The 17,501-nt window shown below is 37.9% G+C and overlaps 1 protein-coding gene across 1 annotated transcript in view; it reads left to right on the top strand.

Annotated features, from left to right (window-relative positions):
* Nucleotides 1-17,501, top strand: part of KIAA0586 (KIAA0586 ortholog) — a 74,302-nt gene that overhangs the window by 37,395 nt on the left and 19,406 nt on the right. Inside the window, exons 27-30 of the mRNA XM_050897637.1 lie at nt 2,225-2,359; nt 3,997-4,177; nt 7,288-7,427; nt 12,177-12,264. Of these exons, the coding sequence (XP_050753594.1) occupies nt 2,225-2,359; nt 3,997-4,177; nt 7,288-7,427; nt 12,177-12,264 (544 nt within the window). The remainder of the gene's footprint in view (nt 1-2,224; nt 2,360-3,996; nt 4,178-7,287; nt 7,428-12,176; nt 12,265-17,501) is intronic.

Below are 17,501 nucleotides of genomic sequence, written 5' to 3'. Positions count from 1 at the left end.
TCTCTTTTAACACTTTTCCTCAAATGCCTGCACTTTCCCTCTGACTTTGTGTAATGCCTCTTGGTAGGACATAGCTGTCATATAAATGATAGTATCAGGTAGAGTAATACTATGCTTAAACCAAACTGTTTTCTTTATGAAAGGATAAAAGAATTGATAGTGAAATTGTAATAGTATTGGTTGGAAGGGAACTCCAGAGGGATTTCTAAAAACTTCCTGGACTGCCTCCACAATACTGTGTTGCTCTTCTGGAAGATGTCCAGATAGTTGAAATCTGCCATGAGCATGAAGACCTGCGATCATCAGACCCCTGTTAATGTTTTGTAGAAAGCCTCCTCTTACTTTCTGTTGGTCAGGTGCTCTGAAGCAGACCCTGCCCACGACATCCCTAGTGTTCCTTTCTCCTCTGATCCTGACTCAGACCATCAATAGGCACATGGAGGTCTGTGAATTTAAGCAATGATTTGACCTGGGACTGAAAATTGGCTGAGCTAGTGGGCTGAAAGGGTTGTGGTCAGTGGCACAAAGTCCAACTGGAGGCCTGTCACTAATGGCGTATGCCAGGGGTCAATACCAGCACCAGTGCTGTTTAACGTGTTCAGTAATGACTTAGATGATGGGACAGACTGCATCATCAGCAAGTTTGCAGATGATACAAAACTGGTTGATACACCAGAGGGTTGTGCCAGCATTCAGAGGGACCTCACTGGGCTAGAGAAATGGGCTGACAGGAATCTCATTAAGTTCAACAGGGAGAAATGCCGTGTCCTGCGCCCAAGGAGGAGCAACTCCATGCACCAGTACATGCTGGGGACTGACTGGCTGGAAAGCAGCTTTTCAGAAAAGAACCTGAGGATCCTGCTGGACAAGTTGAACATGGGCCAGCAGTGTGCCCTTGTGGTAAAGAAGGCCACCGTCATCCTTTGCTGCACTGGGAAGAGCATTGCCAGCAGGTCAAGGGAGGCGGTCCTTCCTCTTTACTGAGTACTGGAGAGACAGCATTTGGAGTATTGTGTCCAGTTACAGGCTCTCCCATACAAGAAAGATAAGGATTTACTGGAGTGAGTCCAGCAAAGGACTGCAAAAATGATTAAGGGATTGGTGCATCTGTCATACTGAAAGAGCTTGGATCGTTTAGCCTGGAGAAGAGGAAGCTCTGGGGGTATCTTACCAATGTGTATAAATACCTGGTGGAAAGAAGTAAGGAAGACAGAGCCAGACTCTTCTGAGTGGTACCCAGTGAAAGACAGGAGGCAGTGGTCACACTGAAATTCAGGAAATTCCTTTGAAACATAAGAAATGTTTTTACTGTGGGGGTGACTAAACACTGGAAGAGGTGCTGCCTTGAGAAGTCGGGTTGGACTAGAGAATCTCTAGAGGTCCTTTCCAACCTCAATAATGCAAAGTTTAAATGTCCTAGAGTAGGAATCCGCTTTTTCTTCTCCCTGCCTATCCTTCCTAAACATTTCTACCCATACATGGTCATACTTCCCCATCTAATATCCATGATTTTATTCATGTCATAGTGGTGAGACTGTGCCCTGAACTTGCAGATCTTTCTGTCTGTTGTCCAAACTTTGCCATGTGAGTGTATAGGCACCTGAGGAGAATGCCCTCCCTCTTGATCAAGATTGTAAAAGTTCCTTTTGCGGGCTTCCCTTTAGATGCCTCCTCTGTCTGCCACACTTCCTCTCTTAAACTCTGGGCTTAAGACTGTTATCAGGTGAACCTGAATTAAAGTTCTCTTCATCAGGTTAGAAAGCTTGCTGCTAAGATGTTCTTCCCTCTCTTTGTTAGCTGGATTGTAACTCCTTCCAATAGTCCTCCATCCTCAAACTAGGCTCTCTGGTTGAGGAAGCTAAATCTTTGCTGGTGAGAGCGGCTCTGCAGCCAGATCGTTGCTAGCAACCAGTATGTGTGAGGATTTAACTGTTCCCCTGAACTTTGGAGGCCTAAAGGACCTTGTTCTTCTCTAAGTACTGCAGTCTTATGTACCAAATAAAGACTGTGTACGTCTGTGGGTAAAAGGAGAAAGCAGTGTGTCATCAGTTTGCTTATTTTTAAATGCCTAGATTTTCATGACACAAGTTCGAAGTGTGGAAACTGTAACAACTTACTATAAAAGAAAAAAGCTTAATTGTGAACTAAAGTAAGAATGATTCAGGTTCCTACAAAAAACCAGTTTTGGATCATGTATTATGTGGATTTTGTTTCTTCGTTTTAGGATTATGATCCTCCAAGTGAAGGGCAAGTGGTGAGAAGACCGGATAAAGGCTATCACAGGGATCCTATCCTGACTCTTTTAGCCAAATTAAATCAAGCACCTGTTGCTGCACAAGAAGGAATATACCATTTGGAGGTAACTTACAGTCCTTTTCCTTCCAGTACAGTAGTTTTGAAGTGATACTTTCCTACTCAAAAGTAGATAAAATATTTCAAGCTTATCCTTCCTGTTGGCTATAGAACGGGTTCATACACTTCATTCCCTGCTGGAAGTGATCCCACTTCTGTTGGCTATGTTCTTGTCTAAAAATTTTTAAACGCTGAAGGTTAAGTGTTATAAACACATTAGCTGTACATAGTATCACACGTACCTAGTTTTCAAGGTGTGTATATGACTGTTCCAGTGTACCAGATTTGTCCTGTCATTTTGAATACCAGGAAAGTTTTCTGTCACTCCAGCAATATAGGTGGTATGTTTAACAGTACAAGTTCACTGCACGTAACAGCCATATGAGTGTTTTAGGGAGGTACGAAGAATAACTCGGCAAACGTTCACACGCACTTTTGCACATGCTGTTGATACTGATCTTGGAACAAAACCTCAAAATATATTCAGTTGGCAGAAAAACCAGACTAACAGAAAAATATAACTATCTGCATCACAAAGGACAACAGTAATTTTTTGTCACACGTCTAAGTATTTTCTATGTGGAAAATACTAGTTTGGACTGGGCGTCTATTCTAACTGACATAGCTGGAGGAATGTTTAAAGGAAGTGAACTTTGAATACTGCAATGTGGTTCATGAACACCTTTATTTATGGCAGATCTTGCTTTTTGTGATTTTATTGATGCATATGCAGTTTCTTCCTTCTGTCTTGGTCGGCTTAGTCTAAATAATTACTAACTTCACTCACCTCCTTAACTGTTCCTTTGTCTGTCTTTATTTTGCTTAATGAGCTCTGGTGGATGGACTTAGTGAAAAGCTTTCTACAGTGTCAGCTCTGAGTCTGACTGTAATTGTAGTGACATTTTCTCATCAGCAATGCCAATTACAAATGCATCTCTAATTTGCTTTTTCCCTTTCCCATAGTCACAGACCGCTCACTCTGTCCATGCAAGACACTAATAAACTCCCCCCCAGATTTTGGCAAGGTGTGTGCAAGCATACCTTCTCGTTTATAAGAGAAAGAATATTCTCCTAGATGTTACTAGTATTGCCTTAGAATGATACTGCGCACTTGTGTGTATGTGTATTCAACCTGTTTTCTTGCATAGAAGCAAGCTGTTTTTTCTCTGCAGCTTTGAAAGTTAGAATCCAGAGAACCATCCCTATTTTAAGTGCCATCCAAACCTACTTAAAAATTGAACTTTTTAACTGACATGCTATACAACAGAGAGTCAATAGCTTTTAGATGCTTCCAATGTTGCAAGGTCAGGCAGTCAACAATGGCCATATGTGTAACGTTAAAGACTTCATGTGCTAAAAATATAACTTACGTTCTGATCATGTTGGGGTACCACTAACAAAATAAGTGATGTTTGGCTGTAAGTGATTCTTTTCTGTCCAGTACTGATAAATGTACCTCTTACTTTCAAACTCAGTTAGATGATATCTCCTCAGTTTCAGTTTTCTTTATTCAATGCTAATAGTATAGACTTAAGTTTATATATGCTTTAAGGGTTAATGTAATTAGATAACAATGCCTGGTTTTGGAAGAAATACATTGGGGTTTTTTTATCCTTGCTGTTCTGATGTTGCTGTTCTATGTAGGATTCTGATGATAGCGTTGGGGAGCTCAGTGAAGGTCAAAGACCGAGGCTGACCAGAGCAGCAGAGAGAATCCTAATGGGACATTCAGTTTATATGGACCATCCAGCTGCTCGGACTTCTGAGAACAGACCACACCAGGGTTTCCGTTCTCCGTCACCAGGGCAGCTTGCCCAAAGTGGAGGTACAATTAGACTGTTACTTCTTCTCTCTGATATTTATGTGGATTCTGAGGATTTTCTATAACAGTATCTGAAATAATTTCAGAGAATGTGTTCAAAATCCAAAATTAAAAATTCACAGGCAGTTGCTGCAATGAAATTATTAACATTCCTATTCTGAGAACTGGATTTAATTCAAGCCTTGTCTTCACTCTTCTTTGTCTGTAATATTCTACAGTTTGAACAAAAATCATGGCAAGTACCCACTTGCCTATACAAAAGTTGACTTGTAAAGTATGGATTTTATTCTTTTAAGTCAAATTCAGTTCTCAGAAACACTTAGTTTGACCATTCTTGAAGTCGGTTTCCATAGGACAGGTGTTAACACTGGCAGTTCAATCTACTTCTCTCTGTCCCCTTACACAGCACTCCTCCTCATTGTTTTTATCACTCCATCAAGGTGATACTGCAGTGTCTCATAATCGGTAATATATTTTAGCTTCATATATTCCTATAACAATACGGAGATTCTTTTTTTCTCAGATGGGTAGCTGAGGCACACACATAATGGCTTGTACAAAGTAGTGCAGGGATAAATTGCTGTGGTAAAGCAGGGAAATTAATTTATTTCTTTTCAGTTGAAACTAGTGCTGTAACCAATGGCCCATCCTTCCTCTCCCTTATTTTTTATCCCAGTTTCTCTACTGTTATCTGAAAAAGTACTTCTATACTTGCTTAATTAAACTGCTGCAAGCATGTAGAAACTCTTCATTTTGTTGACTGTGGTTTTAAATATGATTAAACTAAACTAAACTAATTATTAAGCTGTTACAACACAAATGTGGTTGCACTGATTCATCAAAAGTTGTGTAAACTAAAGTGATCAAACAGCTGTTTTTCTGTCCTTTTAATTTTCACATTTATGAATTTGACAAGAGAAGCATATCTCATGCTATCCAACCCTTGACCAGTAGGAAGTGGATTGAAATTGAATGTGTTCAACATGTGGCAAAAATAATCTTAGAGAAATAAGAGTATTTGCTTAGTTTTGAACTGATTTACATTTGAACTGGTTACACAGAGAATAAGCTTTTTAAGCTAGCTGTTACCTAACGTTTTGGACGAGCTATACCACTGTCAGCCTTGAAAATATGTTCTGGTACATTACATGTTATCAAACTTTTACTTGAAAGTAGTTTGTTGAATGTTGTTTCGAGATTGGTTACGTTAGGCTCCCTGGCATAAGACATTTCTGCAAGTCACTTGTTTAACACTGTGTTGTTAGAGGACAGTCAGCATTAAGAACACTGTGATGTAGGAATAAATTAGTGGTCTAGATCAGTCTGTGGTAAGTCTCTAACAGTGCTCAGGACCATATAGTGTTAGAAGGTGCATGTTAATGGGAGAACCTGTCTACTAGGGATATTTCCTTCTTACCCAGACTGTCCGTAACTGTATCTGGCATAACATGTTTGTGTCTCCTCTATATCTATTTTTTAAATTTATTTAATTTAATTTAGGATGCCCTTTGTCGGTTCTGTAAATATCTAACACTTTTCAAAAACAGCTCCTGCATGTGATGATAATCTAGAAGCAGTGTGTTTCTCTAGTAATTTTTTATGCTCATCTCTCTAAATCTTGTAGTATTGTTTCTGTTGTGGTATTTTTTTGAGAGGAGGCAAGTGGCCTGGACTAACTACCATAGGGGAATACCCTGTGCTTTTACAAAATCTGTAATAATCACAGACTGAGTTCTGTTGCATTCTGATGATTTTTAACTTAGCTTCCCTCCCTCCCCACCTCTGAACACACAGCACAGTATTCATTGACATTGCTAAGGAAACAACATTGTATAAAAGCTAGGATCTGCTTTCAAGACAAGAGTGTTTTCATATCAGGGAGGAACAGCAAATCTTGTTTCCAAGTCCTTTTGATAGTGAAGTCAACACTGAATAGGAAACAATCTGCTCTTGGCGGGGGGGGGGGGAAGGAATGTTCTGTGATTGTTTCTACTTTTCTTCCAAATCTTTTTTTATCTGTCTGCTACTATGTGAGATTGCATGTCCTTCAGTCTATTGCAAGTCCGGACTAAGAGCTATTTCCTGATAGCCACAACAGTTACAATGCAGGTCCATCATTTTATTTGATAATTATTTTTAGGGGTAAAATTAAGTAATTGTTACACCAATGGGTGTAAAAGTTCACATATTTCAGGGTGTATATCTCTGTACATATAACCTTACAGTGGATACTCAGTTTCTCTGTCAGAATGAGTCACTCACAGATATATCTGTAAGAATTCCGGGGATTGTATGTCTATGGGTATATTCAGTTTTGTGACCAGTCTTTATTTGTATTATGGAAACATGAGGCCTATTTGTAGGATGGAGCAGGTGTTGCTTATGTAGGTATATAACAGCATCTTGATGATCAGTCTTTCATTTATAAATCCTTGTTTTCAGTGTTTAAAGTCATGGATATAAAAACCAACATGCAAATGAAATGTGGCACATGTAGTCTTAAAGTGAACAATAATTACAGTTAATTAAGTAATGATTATAGTTAATTAGGCTTAAAATTCATTCTTTGGCTCTGTATGATAGCAGAAGGCTAAAGTTAGTTCATGAGCTGTCAGTACATTTTTCATAAAGATGCTTTACACACTTGCAGGCTGCAAAAGCTTGATAAGTGCTGGATTATATAGCAAATTATCCCTTTAGAAAAGACTATGTACAGGTTTCTTTTCTTTCACACAACAGTGAAACATTTTCATGAAGAAGCCTTTCCAATCTCTTTCTAATATGTGTGATAAAGATCATTAAGCATATAATGGTATGATGAACTGTACAGCTTTGAAGCTATCATAAATGCTTGCCATGTTAGAAATCTACAGATGATAAAACTGATTTATTTTTTTCAATTTCCACAGACATGTATTTCTTACTTCTTTTTTCCCCACAAGAACAATTTAAGGGATATACAATGAGCCGTGTAAGGAAGAAATAATTCTCTTTAACATTGCATGTCCCATTGTTGAATCTTGAAAGGCTCTGCATCCTGCTACATGAGTTGACTGGGAGATTACGGCTCCAGCTCATCAAGGAATTTTTTTCTCTTTATTTTTCTCTCTCAGCAGAAATTCTTGGAGATGCAGATACAAGTCGTGGTCCAATGCTTATGGCCGAACTGGAATTGCAACCAGTTTCAAATCCTATTCTGCAAGCAGCCCAACCAAGCTGCAGAGTGACATCTCTCTCAGAGGATCTGTCCCAGGTAAACTCAAAGGATCTTTTCTGTGACTAGTGAGAAGGTGCAAACTGAAACCTAGGAAAATAAATGTTCCCATTTCACTGTGGTGACTGACATCACAGAACTGGTGCATTTAAAGTGACACATTCAGCTGAGAAACTGAAGTCAAAAGTATATGTGTGTAATAAAAATGATTGTGTTTACTGTGACAGAATCCTTACAAATATCCTTTCTGTTAGGCTCAGACCTTCTCTTTTACCTTTTCTGCACTTCCTCACAGCTTCACTGATCTCACAGGATCTAATACTATACATACTCAGTTCAGATGGGGCATTCCAATGTTTTAGGGGCACGGTGCTTCAAATACAGAAGAATAACGTGATGGATATACGGGAGAGGAAGCAACAATAGAGGTTCGGCCTCATGAATTGTAACCCACTGATTCAGCATTTCAGGAGCTTCATTTGTCCTAGTAGGGGCAGGGTTGTAAAGGTGGTAATGATGATGTACCTCAGAATACTTGAAGGTAGAGGAAGATCCTATTGATCTCTGCTTGAAACCTATAGAATTAATCCATTGCTACTTTATTAGTATGTGCTGTTACCTAGAGATGATGGTTTACTTGCTAACTAAAGATAAATTCAAATAGCGAGTGGCAAAAGCTAAAAATGAGGTGACAGTCTGCTCTTTAATATGTTAAGCTTCACAGTATGTTTGAAAGTAATAATATACTTACTATGGTTGCTATGTTCATGGATGCATTCTGTCCTTCCCTGATATTCTATATTAAAAATAACCTAAAATATCTTATATTGACCTGTCTTTTGGTTTTATGTTTTTGAGCGTTGATGTGTATCGTGCCATTGGTGTCTGAGCAGTTCTTAAATATGTCATCTGAAGTGATGTCTTGCATCTTCAAGGAGGATTTTAAATGTTATACCTCTTCCACTTTGAGATCACCAGGACATATTATTTCTTGGAATGATTGTTCACAGGCAAGACTGGATTCTGTTAAACACCTGTGTCTGTTGGGGTGAAGCTCATATCCCTGTTATCGTTTCACTAGCCAAAAGTAAAAGGGACAGAGAGGGTAAAACATATTTCCTTCTTCTAGCACCATTAGCTGTGATAAAGAACACAGTGATACCTGCATCTCATGCTCTGGAGAATTAGCTGATGGAATTAGGATTGATTTTTATTTGCCTGGGTACAGGCAAATGATAATGTACCATGTGTAAGATTAACCATGTACATAGTCTTACCTATGCAAGAAATGTAAGGTGTCTTTCATAGAAATATATAGATAGTTATATATTATCTTATCTTTAGAAACTTTTTCTTGCATCTGAACCCTTAGCATGGGTTTTTTTGCCTCCTGGCATGTAAAACTCACCCTCCCTCCAAACTAAAGAAACCCCTGAACTTTGTGTGTGTGGTTTTGTTTGTTTTGGGTTTTGCCCCCAAACAAAATAATCTCTTCCTGTACATGGGTGTTCCTGATATAAGACTCTAAATCACTGTTTCTCATGGGCTAACTTTTTAGCTTTTCTATGATGTGACCATAGCTATAAGCGATAACCACAGTAAAAGTCTATCCTGGATGGGGCAAAGCCATGCTCCATAAGATCCTCTACTAGATCTGTACATCCTTCTCTGAAAAAAAGACCCCTGTACCAGATGATTTGAAAGCTTGTTTTGACAGCGTCTATCTATCATGTAACAATGATGAACCTTTCCCCTAGTTTCAATTAGGGATGGCATCTGTATTCAGATCTACGGCTGGATCTGCTTTGTCACCTGCCTGTAGGAAACAGATTTTCTGGTAACATAATACCAGCTAAGAGAGCAAGAGATACTCAGGCTTTCAGAATGATTCATTCTATGCAATGTTTAAGGTGATAATCACTTTAAACTTCTTAAAAGAATTCCTCCCAAGTTAGTCACTGACTCTCACATCAGTTGTTTCACATCTTGTTTTTCATCTCTAGGCAGTGTTTGCCTTCATTGAAATGAAACTGTATCAGCTACGTACAAAGCAAGAAGACAAATCTATTTAGGAGTAAAACTAGGCTTTTCATGGTGTTTGCTGAGAGACCTGAGAAAATACACTGATTTCAGATGGTGTCCAGCTGGACCTTGGGTTTGGTAGAGCTTTGTTCTGATTTAACTAGGAATGATCGTCCTGGATGTTAGGGTTTGTTATGGCAAAGCTTGAGTGGTTTCTGTGATCTGTCTGAACAGGATCCTTGTTTCAGGGAGGTTGTGGGCAGTGATGTGGAGCTGCCATATACGTACCACTTGTTTGCTCCCTGGCACCGGTGTGTAGATCAGATTTTGACCAACAGGAAGAGCATTGTCTTTTCATGTAGGGCAGGAGCAAATGCCTTTTAGTCAGGAAGAGTGAAGTCTGTGTGGTCACTCAGTCCAAAACAAATGGCTTAAGTCATACAGGAATTTTCTTATCTACCCAAATTCCTTGGCTGCTCCTCCATTTCTGGCATTGGATTTTTTTGAGATTTATATATGCTTTTAGCCACTGTTAAACAGAATGCCAGACTAAATGCATCTTCGGTTTGACCCCTTCTGTCCATTCTTGTGCAACAATACAGGAATTGTCTGTTATTTGTGGCTGCTTTCCCCCTGTGCTCTTAGCTCTAAGAAGCAAGAGAATGACTAGGAGGAAGCTGGACTCTTCCTATTCTAGATAAATCATTTTGATCATGGGAGGGACGTGAACATTGAAGTCATATTTGTGTGGTTAAACATTTCAAAGATGGTAAATCTAAATCATTTGAAGTCCCAAATGCATTGTTAAAATCTTAGAAAATCAGCTAGTTGCAAAATATTTTCATAATGTTCTTATAAGAGTATGAATGTTTTTATACAATCAACATTTTTTAAGTGGGATTGTCACTTTGGTATTCTCATTAGCTTTCATTTTTAGTATTTCAAGATACATGGTTTTTTAATCTTCAGGAATGCATAATTTAGGTTATGAATCTATGTGTTATCTCTCAACTTCTGTTTGCACCTCAGTTCAGTTTAAACTGATTTTTGGTTTGTCTTATTAAAAATCCAAAACAAAACAAAAAAACGCTTCAAATGGACTCATGAGTGTACTGTTATGCTGCTTATGCTTAATGTTCTGTAACATTGGTGGCCTTCGATCACATTTCCATGAGACCTTCCTGCTTTCAGAAAATCATCTCAACTCCTTCTTGTCAGCTTTAAATGATGAACAGAGTTGGTCAACATCATTGTGTGTAGAGGTGCCCAAGTTAGTGCCAATCCTAACTGGTCTATCCATGCACGCAGTGCCTTGTGGAGATGCTAGCTTGATCTCAGGTGCATGTATATTCACTTTTGCCAGCTTACGCTCATCGCTGTGCTGGTGAGGTTGTGTTTGTGCTTGTTAGGGGTGACATGCTACCTACTAGCGTAGCCCTCTCTATGCTTTGTTTACTGGGGAGTGTAAACAAGTCCATGCAGCCATTGAGGAAGACAGTGAGTGAATGGCTTATCTTTTTGTTCCTCCTGATTTTTGCAACACTGGCTTAAATGATCACAAAGTACATGAGAAGCAATATCATTACTGTTGAGATTCCTGTTATCATAGGAGACAGTTGTTAGCTGAAAGAAATGGGAAGCCCTGATTGCGTAGTTGGCACCATGCTTATTGTTTGCCAGACACAAAAATTTTCTTCTTTTCATGTATATTTTTGGCTGTTTGTTTCACTTGTGGCCTCCACAATAGTGGAGGGTTTCTTTTACAGAACTGAAGCATACTTTCCTTTTCTTCCTTTTTAGCTTTTGGGGAGCAAAATACCACTGGTACTTTGTCATCAGGTCTTCAAGAGAATGCCCATGCCATTGCTTCTCAGGGCATATAATTTTCCCAGAAGTCATACAGCAATTCTGTCTATAGGCTCCAAATGCTCTGTGATATGCAAACATTTATGATCTTTCTTGTGTTCCTCCTTCTTTAAGAATTTTCATTAAAAAACTTATATTCATCTATGGAATCAACAGAATAACTGATGAAATCAAATTTATCTGTCTTAGAGAATGCTTAAGTCTTCTAGGACTCCATGACTCTATGTTTTGCACTTCTCATGTTTCCTGTCTACATGTAGTGGAATGTCCTTGGGCCACAATTCCTGTTCCAGTTAACACATAAGATAACAAGCGTACTTGACAAATGTGATGTCTCCCTTTTTAACACGCAGAGCGTTTGTTGCTTCTAAGAAACTGTTTTCCTATAGGCATTGTTGCAGACCTTGGTCCTGAAGAGCATTTCGGGAAGAGTGGAAAATGGTTTTAAAAACATGGTCAAGGAAACAAATTTTATACTTGGCATGGGTTTTCCAACCTGTGTGCTGAAATTTTTATTTCTCTTTTCCCTTTAAACTTTCTCTTTTTACTCAGGAGGTTAATACTTAGGGAGAAGTCCTGGGTATTGAAGAAAGCCAGAGAAATCTTATGTTCTTTCTGCCACATGCTTTGAGTAGAAATTGAGGGTCTCCTGTGTCTTCAGGTCTAAATGGCACTTTGCCATACCTACTGCTCCCAGGGTGTTTGTCTAGAGGAAATAGCATTGCAATAGGCTAATTCAGATCTGAATTCTTTTGAAGTCAAAAGGAAGGAGAACAAGTGCATATCCTTTAATGAATCTTTAAAAACCTCTTTGGATGTTTCTTGAAGCTCCACATAATTTTACTGTGCTTTTACATCAAAAGTCAGATTTGTAATATGATTTTAATGTATGATATTTAGGAGGAAAGCGGAGGAGCTGCACAGGTTGAGACTGTAAGACCCCGAGTTATTCATGTGAGAAGGAAGTCTGAAGAGAAGCAGCAAGAAGGTAAATCAATGTCAATAAGCAAGCATAGTTCTTTCAGTTAAGCACATTACTTCTTAATGTTGTTGTATACTGATGTATAATAAAGTTCTGATTTTTTAAAATCTGGTTTTCATTACTACCAAATTCCCCAAATTTCCAAACGTTTATATATAGCGTGTATAAATCTGTGTACATAGTTATGATATTGCTGGGGTGCACTGAAAGGATTGGAAATGTATCTGCATGTAAGTCATCAGAATCCTTGCAATTATTTATTTAAATTTTTATTTGCCAAGAGCATTACAATGTGCATATTATGTAGTCAGCTGAATCTTAATTGCTTTATAGAATGCTGTTCGGCAAACAAAATATTCATAATGTTGTGATAGATGGCAGTGGTTCATACGCATGACAAAATGTAGGGGTAGTAGAGGAGAACTGAAAGATAATACAAAGTTAAGATCATGCAAATGTGGAGATTCTCAATGTTAAAATGGCCTGGTTTGAGACGGGCTTCAAGCTAGTGTGTGACAGATAGTGATTTTCTTTTGTGAAGGACACCATGTGTTATCTTTGCATAACCATGCTACTTTTGGAGATTACTTAACAGTGTTTGTTGGAAGTGTTAAGGATGTTGCATGAGAGGGAGAGAATATTTTTTGTTTATTGTAGTTCAAGTCAGCGTTGGAATAACATAAACTGTGCATATTACTGCCATATTTAATTGTTTTAGCAGATAATAAGTTTGTGGAGGTGGTAGAGTGAGATATGTAGCAGTTTTAATCTTATGTGCTAAGAATCTAAAAACCTGCGTGTCTACAATAAATGCAATTATAACTGCTCCACCCTAGTATAGACAAATTCTTCCTTCAAGCCCTTTTTAAAATAATTCTTTGAACTTCTTCCATTTAATTTTTTTAAAACAACTAATCAAATTATAATTCTGATGGAATTATTTTGATTCAAATATTTATAAGTGGTAAGAAAAGCCCTAGGCCAATGTTATTGGTCATGGGACTTGGAACCTTATTTCAAAGCCATGGTTTACATATGAAGAAAGTTATGAGTAATGTAAAGCTTAGCTTCTATGGACAATTAGTGGAAAAGCTTACAGAACTGAAGTGGCACACCTTAGTGCATGTGTGTGTTTTGTTGTAGTGGGTAAATACATTTTATAATTTGATAAATTAAATAATTTATCAATGTGTGTTTTTCAAGTGGGTAAATAAAGACTTAATTTATTAAAAAATGGGGGTTAACTCTTTAATATTAGTGGAAAATATTGCAATGACTTTTTCTAATAGGAAGAACTGTATTTTTCCTCTGGTGTTCAGAAAATCCAAACTGCCTAAGGAAAGCGAATTTCCAGTAAGTTGAGTATGACCTCTAAATTGCCAAAAAGGAAATTATGTGGCAGGTCTGCCTTGCAGGATCGACCCATTTGCAATTTTAAAAGCAGTTTTCCTTAATAGTGGTTATAGGAATCTTCCTTTTCTTCTTCCCAATGCTTGCTATTAAGCATCAGAGAGAAGGAGGAAAGGAGGGATAGTCTTCCTAACGCTGTACTTCATGCTTTTACACCTCAACTTTGTCTCAAAGTGTTAACAAGAAAGCACTTCCAGCCTGTATCATTGAGTAGGGTGTTAGCAAGGGGTGGAAATGGAGTAAAATATTTTTTTTATCGAATCTGTTGTTTTCTTGAATATTTATCTTTAAAAAAAAAAATTATCTATACCATAATACAAGGTATTTGGGCACAGTCCAACTATGTCTGCGTGTCAGAGGAAAAAGTTTGACCACGAGATGGCAGTAGTCAATTTTCTGTGAGAGGAACAAAAAAAAAAAAAAGATGATTTATATACCAGGATAATTTAAATATCATTCAAAGTATACATATTTAATGAGCCAATAAAAATCTAGAGGATTTGCAAATGGAAACAACCGTCTGTCAGTTTTAACCAGAAGGTCTTGTCTCTATAAGCTTCACCACAGCGAACTTAATCAGGCAAAAAGTTGAGGGTAAAAATTAGTAAGAATCATTTGAAAGAAAAATGAAAACTTGCAATATGATAAGTATATGTGGGTTTAAGTACATACAACATTTTAAAATTAAGCACATCTGTTACTGTAAGTTCAAAGCACCCTGTTTATAAAAACTTCATGTCAAATGGTTGCCTTTACTGAGATAGCAAGGGACAATGAGTACTTGCCTGAAAATGGAGAAGCATTTCAGGGGCAGGACCATTTCGGTATTTTTTCAGAGTTTAAAGGATAAGTGGTTGTATTGCAATTAGAGCTTAGAAAATCTAGAGCCCTGAAATGGAGTGTGAATTCAGGGTGTTGGGAGAAAAGGGAAATTGTTTTGGACTTAAGAGTTGGATGTAAAAAAAGCCTTTTTTATTTAATTGATAAATACATGACAAGATTTGACTCATCTTTTGTCTATGGTCATAAATATATACACGATAGAGCTTTCTTTTGTTGTTCAAAAAATTTTTGTGGTCTACAGTGAACATGTGTTTTTACTGAAAGAAAGTTGATTGATGTCTTCTAATGAAAGCTGAAGTTCAGTAGGACTGTTACAATATCATGCCTGAAAGGGTAATGTCTCCTGAAAGTTACAACTGAAAATAAAGCCTGAATATATTACTAATTGAAATGTGTGCCTTCTCTAGACATAGTGGAGACAGTGGTTTGAAAGCATATATTTGTAGTATATAATATACATGCATGTATATTTTTGGCTTTATAATACCCTTTAATCTTTGTACCATTCTTTCATATATCTTCATAAATTTAATATGATAATAATTGTTGTGGTTGGTGAATGCACATATTTCCAGAATACAAGCATTTTCAGGCTTACATTAACATGATTCAGAATTTTTAAATTAAAATGAAAGAACAGGTGGCAATGCTCTACTGCAGAGCATTTTTAAACTTCAATGTGAGCAGCTCAGAACCAAGAGGTAGATGTATCTTCACTTAATTATTTTTCTACAGCACAGACTCTCAGAATGTGACCTAGAGAGCACAACTTCATGATAGTAATTCCTGTTTATCTCCAGCTAGTGAATTACATTCAGGCAGCCATAAGTACATGGAAAGTAATATTGGGACACTAAGCAATGGGCTTTGTTGCCACAGAGAGATTGCACAATTGCTTGTGGGAGGAGATGATCTGTGCAATAAATGAACAGGAGGACAAGAAGCCCTTAAAACAATCTGTATAAAAAATAAAGCTTCCAGAGTGCCTGTTCAGTATTGAAAATGGGCTACTTCTGTGTTAACATTGACATTATGCTGTATTGAAAACTGTAATATTGAAAGTATGGCTATAACTAAATACTTCTTTGCCTCTCTTCTTCAGCCAGGAATTGCTCTGAATTAGGTTTTGGGTTATTTTTTCGTAAAACTATTGTGGCATGAAGCAAATCTCTAACAGATGCTTCAAGGAAGGAAGAAGATTAGGACAAGGCTAAAGGTCTTTATTTTTTTCTTGGAACTGGAACTGTTTTGGTGAAACTCTTAACAACTATTCTACTGAAAGTTTACTTTCTCCTTAATATCCTGCTGTTTCTTTTTTTGGACTGAATTTCACTAAAGGCTTTTGCTAAAGACTGTCCATACCACCCTGAAAATAGCAGCTAGTGAAGCAAAACAACTATTCTTTCACACTGTAGAGAGTACCACCACAACCTGAGAGGCAGAAATAGTTTGCGTAGCCTATGTTGCTCCTTGAATTTGACTAATTTCTGAGAGAAGATCTTGGAAATTGAAGTAATGAAATCACTTAGCTATAATTCTGGCATTTTTCAAGCAAATGTCCTGTTAGAAGTTTATGTAAGTTTTTCAGTGTTTCTTCAGAACTCTTATTTCTGGTCTATTTTGACTATGGTTTTCCTATACAGTTACCTCCCCGTGCTATCAGGTGGCTCACTGACACAATTGAGTTAATATGTTTTACATTCGGGCAAGTCAGGAAATGCAAAGCTGTGTTTCCCACAGAAACTCTGTCTTTTCTATAAGTAGTCATTAGCTTTTAGGTGCTCCAAGTGGTTTAGAACACCAGTTCTCAGAGTATTTGTTTGCTTTTCTGCACATGTGTCCATAGCAGTTATATGATAGCCCATGCATTAGAAAACCTGCATCTGAGTAGTAAGTATGCATTTTGCATAATATCCCCACATAAAATCCTCAGTAGCCACACTTGAGAGTTTCTAGTTGGAATTACTGTAAGTCAATATTTAGCTGTGTTACAGTACATTTCGAACAGGAGTTCTGAATTTCTTGGCTTTTGTAAATATTATTTATCTGTTAAGAAGTGCCATTCAGATCTATGGTTGCTTCTTTTCCCACTGAGTTACTTCAGTTGTTTTTCAGACAAAATGTTAAAACAGAACTTTGATTTTTCATAGCTTAAGGCAAAGTCTTGTGTAGAATTGTTACTGTAGACAATGATGTCCTTCTGCTGTGGGTGTGTTCTGCTGCTTCAAGTTAGGGTCCTGGGAAACCAAGCAGCAGGAACTGCTGTGGGTTTCATGGGACTGTGCACATCCTTGCACCCATTCCCAAAAGATCTCTTTCTGGGAAATGATTGTCCGGTCTCCTAGACGTGTCATTTCTTCCTCTCACTTATTTGTGCAAAAGGCGTGAACAACAGGAACTACTAGCAGGTGAAGCACGAATCTCCCTGGTATGTTTTTTAGACTCCTAGAATGTCATTTGATTTTTCTGAGGCATCTAAATTAATTGAAATCCAAGTAATCAGATGGAGAAATAAAAGACAAAAAAACCCCAGTTTATACTTAAAGAACACTGTACCAAGCAGGCTCATATTGCCTTGCAGTCTGAGGATTTCCTACTGACTGTCATGCTTGGGTAGAAGTCATTCTCCTCTGGAGTCCAGTTCCACACCACGTATCACCTGAGCCTTTTCTTACAGATCTACCTGCATTAGGTTATTGTTCACTTGGCAATTTTCTTCAACTTCTAAGAGGTTGAGAGTTAGTTCTCCTCTTACTGCATGCCTCCTTAAGTGGCACGGAGGGATACAGCACACTCTCGCTGCTGCAGTGTTGTCAAGACATTTCTCTGACCTTGTGCTGAGGCTTTTGCTGTGGGAGGTATGTGCAAAGGCAGAAAACTTCCCCTTTTAGTCTTCCCTTGGTGCCTATACAGATGATGCTTTACACCCATCGTGAAATCTGCACAGCTTTGTATATCTTCAAGCTTCCTTTGTACAGTTCGCATGAGAA

This window comes from Gymnogyps californianus, chromosome 5 (assembly GCF_018139145.2).
Source record: "Gymnogyps californianus isolate 813 chromosome 5, ASM1813914v2, whole genome shotgun sequence".
Lineage (NCBI taxonomy): Eukaryota > Metazoa > Chordata > Aves > Accipitriformes > Cathartidae > Gymnogyps > Gymnogyps californianus.
This window is presented reverse-complemented; position numbering and strand designations above follow the sequence as displayed.